Source organism: Nycticebus coucang, chromosome 5, assembly GCF_027406575.1.
Source record: "Nycticebus coucang isolate mNycCou1 chromosome 5, mNycCou1.pri, whole genome shotgun sequence".
NCBI lineage: Eukaryota > Metazoa > Chordata > Mammalia > Primates > Lorisidae > Nycticebus > Nycticebus coucang.
Window position 1 is genome coordinate 48,643,176 of NC_069784.1, and position 12,740 is coordinate 48,655,915.

Sequence of the window (12,740 nt, forward strand, 5' to 3'; positions counted from 1 at the left end):
CAAGTTTAAGAGCCTGACCAGTATCAGATGCTGTGCTAAGCTCATTACCTTATCTCATTTAATGCTCAAAACAACCACGAGATGTTACCCCTCAACCAACCCTAAGGTAACACAGAATAGCCATTTATAATTTATTATTTTTTCATTTTCTTCAAAATTTTGAAAAGCAACTAGCTTTACAAGGACTATTAATCTAGAAAATTTTACCCAAAACTACAAAAGCTGCTTCTATGTTTTTAAAAGGCTGTATTTAGAACTGCTTTAGAACACACCCGAAAGACATGGAATGAGTGAGATGCATTAAAAAGTCCAGGAGAAATAAAACATTTTTAAATGTTATAAAACTATAGATCATGCTTTAATTGCAACATAATAAAGTACAAGCTTTGTAACTGCCTTCCCTTTCCCCAGCTTCTGCTTTTAGAAGGCAGCCTCCCATGAAGGTGCGCTGCAATTACAGCAGATAGAAGAGAAGCTCTGCAATCAGACATGCTTCAGCACACAGTAATTGCGGCCAGTGATAACTTCCTTAACTTTTGGGTTTTTGCATCTACAAAATGAGGACAATATCTTCCTCACTGGATTGACATGAAAAATAAATTAGAACACATCACGTATATATATAGATCACTCAACAGATGCAGGGTCTCTTTCTTGGTTCTCGTGTCTAACAGTCCAAAGGGGCTTGCCTTACTTTCTTTGATGCTGCTTTTGCAGAGCTGCCTCTGATAATTGTCCCTGAAGGATCAATTTTCTTTGCTTATCAATATCTCCTTCCATTCGAGCAAAAGCATGAGAGCCAATGAAAGAGAGATCGACTCCCAAGCCTTCATCCTCTTCTTCCTGGTCGTCTGTAATAAAAATACCACTATGAATAGAGAACTTATAACAAAACTAGACAATAATGAAACAGATTGTGACTGCTGCAATAGGGATGGATGATTATGAGTTAACTCAAAAACTAGGATTAAGGTAATTTTTGGAGAATGACACTGAAATCAGACTTAGGTATTTGTGGAACTGAAATAATGAAAGAAATTGCCTGTCCTTGTGTGACAGAAGTTTTAGGAATATGTGCAATCAAATAACTCTAGAAAGAAAAGAGTAGATGAGACCAATATGCAAAATGACTAATTAGTTTGTATTTGGTTTTAAAGATGGCTCATCACATAGCATCTAACAAAAAAGAAATATAAAGAACACTTGGGAGCACTTTTACACCATTGCTTAAGGGGAGCATTTGACTTATTGGCACAGGAACTCCAGCCATTTTGTCAGGCAATGCTTCAAGGAAGAGGAATGCACCAGGATCACAGGATATAATCCACTGTCACTAAGAGATATTTTAATTATAATTTAGCATCCTGGTTTTCTACACTGGATATACTAACATAGTCATTTTGGTCTGTGAGAATTACAGTTCTCACAAGTTAATAAGTGAACTTTCTGATCAATCTTTAGGATCATTATGAGTTTGGCTGGTGGGAGACAATGTCTTAGGAATGGGTCATCTCTTAGTGTGGTGGCTCCCGCCTTACTAGACCTATGGGGGAAAAAAACCCCAAACACACCTTGTACCACAGGGAGCTTCCCATGGCAATGCCACCTTTTGAATCACAGACTAGTGGTCCATCAGCTGAGACTTCTCCACATTTAGTTCACTGCACTTTAAACTATGACTGGCCAACAACTTACTTATAGTAAGACCTGCTTCCACTAAAAATTACCCATGAATAAATTTTCCTTCAATCACTTAAGTAAAGCAGATTATATATATATATATATACATCTAATGTGCTTTGGGGGAGTCTCCAATAGTGAAGTCACTCGAAATAACACTTAGTGTTATTTGGAAACCCTCATGCCTGTAACCATCAAATGGTCACCACTATATAATTCTTCCTCCATAAAATGAGCTTAATGTGATAATGAGTAGTAAGCAGCAAAGCCTACTTGATATGTCAGTGCTGGACAGCAGGTAAGGCTAACTCACTAGCCAAAAGGTTCTCTTCTATCCAGTATTCTCGAAGAATGCTTGATTTGCATTTATATGTCAGAAAATATTGTTACCTCATAGATACAGGACTTAGTATTCTTAAGTATTTTCAATTAATGTGTTAAATCTGTTAAGTCTGTTAACTTCTTCAACTTACATGAGAATACAACCTGAAGAAATAAAATAACTACAGTGTTCTTGTCTTAGTATTTAACATTAAGCATGGCTTTTAGAGGACACTGTTAAAACTTTAAAATTTTAGATGATAAACGATGTACTTGATTGCCATCTCCACAGCATCCTGCACAAGGCTGTACACATGTAAACTTCGTTAGGTTGTTTATCTACCTCTGAATCCCCACTGCCTAACACAGACTTGACACAGTATCTATTTACCTACCTATCTATAATTTTACTTTAAAATTTAAAGAACCAATTTTAACAAGAATGAGACTCTGAAAACTTCTAAGCTGATCTTGATCTTAGTGTCATGCTCATCGAGAGCTTCCCAAAGGTCAGGCCAAACTCCTTAATTCTTTGGTGGTTGGTGTCTTATTCTGTTTCCTTAAGAAGGAAATAAAGAAAGACAGAGCTCTGGAACTCACCCTCTGGAGCACCAGGTTTTTCACTTATTCTTATCTGCCGTTCAGGCACCACAGGCTCTCCTTCTGCGTTTCCAATGTCTGCAGGTAGATATGGCAATGACCTGCGCTCCTCCTTTACGGACCTTGGGAAGTACAGAGGTAGTAGCTTTTGGTAAGTAGCCTGTGTCAGAAAGACAGGACATTCTGTGAACAACTGTGAACAACAATGAAGTAAAGCAGCAGAGCTCAGCAGTGCTTAGGGCTGCCCGAATCCTGTGAAGACAGTCTGCACCAGCAATAAAGACCTGCCCACCTGAGCTCAGAGCAGATGCTGTCTGGGACCTTCAATCAGTTCTTGTGTTAAAGACTGGTACACCGTTAGTCGGTCAAGTTAAATGTGGTGCCCACCCTGACAATTCCAGGTCACTGAACCTGGAATAAACAATCCCGCCACTCTTGTCACCATCCCTACCTGCACTGGCTAGTGACATCTACCATGCAAGACCCAGCACAGATGCCAACTCCTTAACCCCCAGTGTGCCACCAGGGTGGCCCAGGTTTAGTTTTTGAGGTTGTTGTTGTTGTTAACATTTCTAACTACATTTGGAGAGCTGCTGCTATTTCATGACTTTTATTCTTTCTTACAGTTTTCAAAGAACAAAGATAAATTTAATTTTAAAAAAGAAACAGAATAAAACTCATTCTATCTTATAATTTCCATGTAAGTTGGTCCACTGGCCTCATTACATATCCCTGACAAGTCCACACCACGTCACAGGCAGTCAGGGCTCCTATTTTCCTATGTCTTGAGATTATTTTTGCTTTTTCATTGTCTTAGAAATTATTTTATCATTACTCAGCATTACTCATCAATCACAAATGAAACAAGACTAAATTAAAATAATAAGAAAACAAAAGAGCAATGGAATCTCCTAGGACAATGAAATTCTAGAAGTTACCCTTCACTTTTCTTACTGTGCTGCCCATAGTGTTAAATCATCTTTTAAGTAGGAATCTAAGACCATCTTTACAGTTTTTTAAAAATATAAGATATAATTCAGTCATTATAAACGTCACTTTTTAAATTACACAGTTCAGCGGTTTTTAATATCTAGTATTCACAAAGTTGTACAACCATCACCACTATCTAATTCTAGAACATTTTCATTATCCCCAAAAGAAACCCCAAGCCCATTAGCAATCACTCCCCATTCCTCTCCCCAGCCCCTGGCAACTACTGACCTTCTATCTCTATGAATTTGCCTCTTTTGGCTATTTCACAAAAATGGAATATGACACGTAGCCTTTGTGTCTCAGTATGTATTAAAGGTACACACAAACTGTAACATGTATCAATACTTCATTCCTTCACACCACAGTTTACTTATCAGTTGATGACACTGGGGTTATTTACACTTTTGGCTACTATAAATAATGCTGCTATGAGTATCTGGGTACAAGTTTTGGTGTAGAAAAACGTTTTCATTTCATATGGAGTGAAACTGCTGCATTATGTGGTACTTCTAACTTTTCAAGGAAATGCTGGACTGGTTTCCTAAGCAGCCGTATCATTTTTACATTCCCACCAGCCATGTGTGAGAATTCTAACTTCTTTGCAGCCTTGCTAACACCTGTTACTATCTGTCCCCATAATTACAGTCATATTAGTGGGTGTGAAGTAGCATCTCATGGCTTTTAATTCACCTTTCTCTAGTGGTTAACGGTGTAACGTACCTTTTTAATACTTCCTGGTCATTTGTGTATCTTCTTCAGAGAAAGGTGTATTAACCATTTTTTTTCCCCCAGATTTTCTGTATTATATGATGTCTTTACAATTTAAAAAACTTGCTGGCGAGGAACACTTGCCCTCCCAGGACTAGCTAACTGCTAAAGGTAGGAAAAAGCTTATTTGGGAGCACATCTTGTATATGCAAAACAAGCAATCCTGAATCTACAGCCCCAACTGTCTCCTAATTTAACTCAAACCTAGCAGACATTTTCCCTGGACTAAATCATCCCAGGGCAGGGACGAGGCAACTGGAGACTATTCCTATAGCCCAAAGTCTGCTGAAAATACTCAGATTAGCCAGTCTTAAACTGCTTACCCTGCTCTGCCCTGCCCTCCCAAGGACAATCCCATCAAGGCCCTGGCTCCTGACTGAAACCTGGTGCTCCTCAGGGGCCCTGTGTGCTATGCTGTGCCTCTCCTTTCTAGGGGAACTGTAACATTAAACTTTTCTTTAACAGCATTGACCTCCTTAGGTTATCACTCAGTCACTTTTGCAAATTAAAAACTAGGCAAGAAACAAAATGTCTTTTCAAAACTCTGCTTGTTTTTAACCATATTGTCTTTTTATTATTAAATAATGCCCAGTTTATCTATTATGGCTGCTTTTGCTTTTCATGTCACATCCAATAAACTATTGCCTAGTTCATGGTCATCCAGATTGATACTTACATTTTCTTCTAAGAATTATATAATTTTAGCCTTACATTTAGACCCTAGGTCACTTTTGAGCTCATTTTTGTATATGGCATGAGAGGTCCAACTTTAATTCTTTTGCATGTGGATATCCAGTTGTCTCAAAAACATTTGTTGAGAAAGACTATTCTGATCCCCCCTGCCTTACAACCTCCTCAAAAATTTTATCCCATTGATCTATATGCTATCCTCATGCCAATGCCATAGTCTTGACTATTAGAGCTTTGCAGTAAATTGGTAAATAGGAATCCTCCTTTTTTTTTTTTTTTCTCCAAGACTGTTTTGACTATTCTGGGTCTCTGAATACATATCCACATAAAATTTTACATTATATATGTAAAATTCAGGATCAACTTGTCAATTTCTGCAAAAAGTGAGTAGGGATTTTGATAAGCACTGATTTGGAGAATACTGACATCCAAACAATATTAAGTCTATGAAAACAGATGTCTTTCTGTTTAACCTTTCTTTCAAAAGATTTTATATTTTTCCATGTACAAATCTTACCATTCTTATACTTAGTTCTAAATATTTCTTTTTTGATATTACTGTAAATAGAATTCTTTTCTTAATTTCAGTTTTTGGATTGTTCATTGCTAGTGTGTAGAAATACAATTTATTTGTGTGTATTGGTTCTACATCCTGTAACCCCAGTGAACCCTACTGGTTCTAGAGTTTTTCTTTTGTGGACTCCTTAGGATTTTCTATAAGATTATGTTACCTTTCTTCCCAATCTGGGTGCTTTCTATTTATTTATTTTTTACCTTAATGCCCTGGATAGAAATTATAATGCATAATAGGACTGGTGAGCATGAATACCCTTGTGATGTTCTTGATAATAAGGCAGAGGCTTTCAGTATTTCAATTAAGTATGTTAGCTTTTAGGTTTCTCCCAGATGCCCTATTTCAGGTTGAAGAAGTTCCCTTCTATTCTTAGTTTGAATATTTTAATCAGGAAAGTGTGTTGGATGTTTTTCTGCATCTATAACATATTAAGATATATTGATTTTTTTTTTTTTTTGAACCAAGCTTGCACACCTGGGATAAATTCTACTTGGTGAAGGTAGATAATCCTATTATACATTGGAGGATTTGGTTTCATAGTATTTTATTAAAGATTTTTGCATCTCTATTTATAAGGGATATTGGTCTGTATTTTTCTTGTGTCTGTTTTCAACTTTCATTGGACAGAGTTGAGAATCTAGAATTTTTCATTTTCAGCCCATAATAATAATAAAGAAAAGATGACTAAAGAAAGAATGTATTTGGAATCCATAAATGAATCAAAGATGAACACAAAAAGCATGCTAATGTTAAGATTTATCATGAAAAGTGAAATTTTGGATTTGGGGTCTTAAGATGATAATATCCTAGTTTAATTTTCTTAAATCCAATAATCTATAACTTGACAATATATTCCTAAGGACAGAGAGGAAATATGGTATACTGATTTAGTCATTCAACAGAAGAATTTCACCATATGATGTTTTGTGACAGGAACCCAGACCATCCCATTTTACTGAAAGGATGCATGACCGTGTTCTTTAATCTCTGATGTTTGTGCCACAAAGCTGACATGACACGAAGAGGTTTGCCATGTTTAAATTCTTACTGAAATGTCTAATAAATAAAATTGTTTCCCATTATCCTTTAATTCTATTCCTTTTTTCATTATTTTTTTTTATTGTTAGAACATAGCTGTGTACATTAGTGCAATCAAGGGGTACAATGTGCTGGTTTCATATACAATCTGAAATATTCTCGTCAAACTGTTCAACGTAGCTTTCATGGCATTTTCTTAGTTATTGTACGTAGGCATTAGTATTTTGCATTTAGTAGGTTTTGCCTATTCCCATTCTAAGATGTACCTTAGGTGTGACCCCACCCATTACCCTCCCTCCACTGTCCCTGCCCCTCCATGTGCCCTTTCCCCATATTCTTGAGCTATAGTTAAGTTATAGCCTTCATATGAAAGCTATAAATTAGCTTCACAGTAGGGCTGAGTACATTGGATACTTTTTCTTCCATTCCTGAGATACTCTGCTAAGAAGAATATGTTCCAGCTCCATCCATGTAAGCATGAAAGAGGTAAAGTCTCCATCTTTCTTTAAGGTTGCATAATATTCCATGGTATACATGTACCACAATTTGCTAGCCCATTCGTGGGTCGATGGACACTTGGGATTCTTCCATGACTTAGCAATTATGAATTGGGCTGCAATAAACATTCCGGTACAGATGTCTTTATTATATTGTGATTTTTGGTCTTCTGGGTATATACCTAGTAAAGAAATTATAGGATCAAATGGCAGGTCTATTTTTAGGTCTCTAACTATTCTCCAAACATCCTTCTAAAAGGAACGTATTACTGTGCATTCCCACCAGCAGTGTAGAAGCATGCCCTTTTCTCCACATCCACACCAACATCTTTGGTTTTGGGATTTTGTTACGTGGGCTACTCTTACTGGGGTTAGGTGATATCTCAAAGTAGTTTTGATTTGCATTTCTCTGATGATTAAGGATGATGAGCTGTTTTTCATGTGACTGTAGATCGTGTGTCTGTCTTCTTTAGAGAAGTTTCTCTTCAAGTCCTTTGCCCACCCTGAGAAGGGATCACTTGTTCTTTTCTTGCTAATACATTTGAGTTCTCTGTGGATTCTGTTTATTAAACCATTATCAGAGGTATAACCTGCAAATAATTTCTCCCATTCTGATGGCTGTCTGCTTGCTTTACTTACTATGTTCTTGTCTGTGCAGAAGCTTTTTAGTTTCATCAGGTCCCAGTAGTGTATTTTTGAAGCTGCTTCAATTGCCCGGGGGGGGGGGTCCTCCTCATAAAATACTCACCCAGACCGATTTCTTCAAGGGTTTTCCCTGCACTCTTCTAGTATTTTTATACTTTCATGTCTTAAGTTTAAATCTTTAATCCAGTCAGAGTCTATCTTAGTTAATGGTGAAAGGTGTGGGTCCAATTTCAGTCTTCTACAGGTTGCCAGCCAGTTCACCCGGGAACATTTGTTAACTAGGGAATCTTTTTCCCACTGAATGTTTTTAATTGGCTTGTCAAAGATCAAATAATGGTAAGTAGCTGGATTCATCTCTTGGTTCTCTATTCTGTTCCAGACATCTACTTCTCTGTTTTTGTGTCAGTACCATGCTGTTTTGATCACTATCGATTTGTAGTATATTCTGAGGTTTGGTAGCATGATTCCTCCTGCTTTGTTTTTATTTCTGAGTAATATCTTGGTTATTCGAGGTTTTCTCCGATTCTATGTAAAATGAAGTATTATTTTTTCAAGATCTTTAAAATATGACAATGGAGCTTTAATAGAAATTGCATTAAAATTATATATTACTTTGGGTAGTATAGACATTTTAACAATGTTGATTCTTCCCAGCCATGAACATGGTATGTTTTTCCATTTGTTAACATCTTCAGCTATTTTTCTTAAAGTTTCATAGTTCTCTTTATAGAGATCTTTCACATCCTTTGTGAGATAAACTCCCAAATAGTTCATCTTCTTTGGCAGTACCCTGAAAGGAATAGAGTCCTTGACTGTTTTTTCGGCTTGGCTATTGTTGGTACATATACCCTGTCTCCCCGAAAATAAGACATCCTCCGAAAATAAGACCAACTCACAGGAATGATAAGATGTCCCCTGAAAATAAGACCTAGCGCATCTTTGGATAACAGCTTAATATAAGACACTGTCTTATTTTCGGAGAAACAGGGTGTGTATATATATATATATATTACAGATTTATGGGTATTGATTTTGTAGCCTGAGACATTGCTGTATTCTTTGATCACTTCTAAAAGTTTTGTAGTAGAATACCTAGGGTTTTCCAGATATATGATCATGTCATCTGTGAAGAGTGAAAGTTTGATCTCTTCTGACCCTATGTGGAAACCCTTGATCGCCATTTCTTCCCTAATGGCAATGGCTAAAACATCCATTACAATGTTAAAGAGCAATGGAGACAATGGGCAACCTTGCTTGGTTCCTGATCTAAGTGGAAATGATTTCAATTTAACTTCATTCAATATGATATTGGCTGTGGGTTTGCTGTATATGGCCTCTATCAGTTTAAGAAATGTCCCTTCTATACCAATTTTCTTCAGTGTTCTGATCATAAAGGATGCTAGATATTGTCAAAAGCTTTTTCTGCATCAATTGAGAAAATCATATGGTCTTTATTTTTTAGTTTGTTTAGGTGCTAAATTACATTTATAGATTTACATATATTGAACCAGCTTTGATACCCCGGGATAAATCCCAGTTGGTCATGGTGTATAATTTTTTTGATGTGTTGTTGGATTCTGTTTGTTAGGATCTTATTGAGTATTTTTGCATTAAATTCATTAGTGATATTGGTCCATAATTTTCTTTTCTTGTTGGGTCTTTCCTTGGTTTAGGGATCAAGGTGATGTTTGCTTCATAGAATGTGTTGGGTAGTATTCCTTCTTTTTCTATATTTGGGAAGAGGTTTACTAATATAGGTACTAGTTCTTCTTTAAAGGTTTGGTAGAATTCTGATGTAAAGCCATCTGGTCCTGGGCTTTTCTTTTTAGGGAGATTGTGTATAGTTGATGCTATTTCAGAACTTGATATAGGCCTGTTCAACATTTCCACTTCGTTCTGGCTAAGTCTTGGTAGGTGGCGTACTTCCAGGTATCGGTCAATTTCTTTCATATTTTCATATTTCTTTATTTTTTAACTTTTGTTATTATTATTTTTTATTGTTAAATCATTGCTCTGTACATTAGTGCAATCAAGGGGTACAATGTGCTGGTTTCATATACAATCTGAAATATTCTCATCAAACTGTTCAATGTAACCTTCATGGCATTTTCTTAGTTATTGTATGTAGACATTTGTATTCAGCCTTTAGTAAGTTTCACCTGTACCCATTCTAACATGCACAGTAGGTGTGGCCCCACCCATTACCCTCCCTCCACCTTAACCTCCCCCATCCCTGGCCCTTTCCTCATAGTCTTGTGCTATAGTTGGGTTATAGCCTTCATGTGAAAGCTATAATTTAGCTTCATAGTAGGGCTGAGTACATTGGATACTTTTTCTTCCATTCCTGAGATACGTTGCTAAGAAGAATATGTTCCAGCTCCATCCATGTAAACATGAAAGAGGTAAAGTCTCCATCTTTCTTTAAGGCTCCATGGTATATACACGTAGCACAATTTGCTAGTCCATTCGTGACTTGATGGGCACTTGGGCTTCTTCCATTACTTGGCAATTATGAATTGGGCTGCAATAAACATTCTGGTACAGATATCTTTGTTATATTGTGATTTTTGGTCTTCTAGGTATAAACCTAGTAAAGGAATTATAGGATAGAATGGCAGGTCTATTTTTAGGTCTCTAAAAATTCTCCAAACAACCTTCTAGAAGGAACGTATTAGTGTGCATTCCCACCAGCAGTGTAGAAGTGTGCCCTTTTCTCCACATCCACGCCAACATCTCTGGTTTTGGGATTCTGTTATGTGGGCTACTCTTACTGGGGTCAGGTGATATCTCAAAGTAGTTTTGATTTGCATTTCTCTGATGACTAAGGATGATGAGCTTTTTTTTAATGTGTTTGTAGATCGTGCACCTGTCTTCCTTAGAGAAGTTTCTCTTCAAGTCCCTTGCCAAGCCTGAGATGGGATAACACGTTCCTTTCTGAGTAATACGTTTGCGTTCTTTGTGGATTCTGGTTATTAGAACTTTATCGGAGGTATAACCTACAAATATTTTCTCCCATTCTGAGGGCTGTCTGGTTGCTTTACTTACTATGTTCTTGGCTGTGCAGAAGCTTTTTAGTTTGATCAGGTCCCTATAGTTTTTGATACTGCTTCAATTGCCTGGGGAGTCCTCCTCATAAAATATTTACTCAGGCCGATTCCTTCAAGATTTTTCCTTGCACTTTCTTCGAGTATTTTTATAGTTTCATGTCTTAAGTTTAAATCTTTAATCCAGTGAGAGTCTATCTTATTTAATGGTGAAAGGTGTGGGTCCAATTTCAATCTTCTACAGGTTACCAGCCAGTTCACCCAGCACCATTTGTTAAATAGGGAACCTTTTCCCCACTGAATGTTTTTAACTGGTTTGTCAAAGATCAAATAATGGTAAGTAGCTGGATTCATCTCTTGGTTCTCTATTCTGTTCCAGACATCTACTTCTCTGTTTTTGTGCCAATACCATGCTGTTTTGATTACTATCGATTTATAGTATAGTCTCAGGTCTGGTAGCACGATTCCTCCTGCTTTGTTTTTATTTCTGAGTAATGTTTTGGCTATTCGAGGTTTTCTCTGATTCCATATAAAACAAAGTATTTTTTTTTTTCAAGATCTTTAAAATATGACAATGGAGCTTTAATAGGAATAGCATTAAAATTATATATTGCTTTGAGTAGCATAGACATTTTAACAATGTTGATTCTTCCCAGCCATGAGCGTGGTATGTTTTTCCATTTGTTAAAATCTTCAGCTATTTCTTTTCTTAAAGTTTCATAGTTCTCTTTATAGAGATTTTTCACGTCCTTTGTTAGGTATACTCCCAAATATTTCACCTTCTTTGGCACTACTGTGAAAGGAATAGAGTCTTTGACTGTTTTTTCGGCTTGGCTATTGTTGGTATATATAAAGGCTACAGATTTATAGGTGTTGATTTTGTAGCCAGAGACATTGCTGTATTCCTTGATCACTTCTAAAAGTTTTGTAGTAGAATCCCTAGTGTTTTCCAGATACACGATCACATCATCTGTGAAGAGTGAAAGTTTGATGTCTTCTGACTCTATGTGGATACCCTTGATCGCCATTTATTCCCTAATTGCAATGGCTAAAACTTCCAGTACAATGTTAAAGAGCAATGGAGACAATGGGCAACAATGCCTGGTTCCTGATCTAAGTGGAAATGATTTCAATTTAACTCCATTCAATACGATATTGGCTGTGGGTTTGCTATAGATGGCCTCTATTAGTTTCAGAAATGTCCCTTCTATACCAATTTTCTTCAGTGTTCTGATCATGAAAGGATGCTCGATATTATCAAAAGCTTTTTCTGCATCAATTGAAAGAATCATATGGTCCTTATTTTTTAGTTTGTTTATGTGCTGAATTACATTTATAGATTTACGTATATTGAACCAGGCTTGAGAGCCCGGGATAAATCCCACTTGGTCATGGTGTATAATTTTTTTTGATGTGTTGTTGGATTCTGTTTGTTAGGGTCTTATTGACTATTTTACCATGAATATTCATTAGTGATATTGGTCTATAATTTTCTTTTCTTATTGGGTCTTTCCCTGGTCTAGGGAACAAGATGATGTTTGCTTCATAGAATGTGTTGGGTAATATTCCTTCTTTTTCTATATTTTGGAAGAGGTTTAGTAATATAGGTACTAGTTTTTCTTTAAAGGTTTGGTAGAATTCTGACGTAAAGCCATCTGGTCCTGGGCTTTTCTTTTTAGGGAGATTGTGTATAGTTGATGCTCTTTCAGAACTTGATATAGGCCTGTTCAACATTTTCACTTCATTCTAAGTATTGGTAGGTGGCGTACTTCCAGGTACGTCAATTTCTTTCCTATTTTCATATTTCTGAGAGTAGAGTTTCTTGTAGTATTTGTTATTTTTTTAATGAATTTTTTGAATTTCTGAGAGGTCTGTTGTTATTTCATCATT

The 12,740-nt window shown here is 36.5% G+C and overlaps 1 protein-coding gene across 3 annotated transcripts in view; it reads right to left on the reverse strand.

Annotated features, from left to right (window-relative positions):
- GDAP2 (ganglioside induced differentiation associated protein 2) overlaps positions 1–12,740 on the reverse strand; it is a 77,413-nt gene that overhangs the window by 35,533 nt on the left and 29,140 nt on the right. For all 3 annotated transcript variants that reach the window (XM_053591258.1, XM_053591260.1, XM_053591259.1), the window contains exons 7-8: positions 2,602–2,761; positions 695–851 (exon numbers count right to left, since the gene is read on the reverse strand). In XM_053591258.1, the coding sequence (XP_053447233.1) occupies positions 695–851; positions 2,602–2,761 (317 nt within the window). The remainder of the gene's footprint in view (positions 1–694; positions 852–2,601; positions 2,762–12,740) is intronic.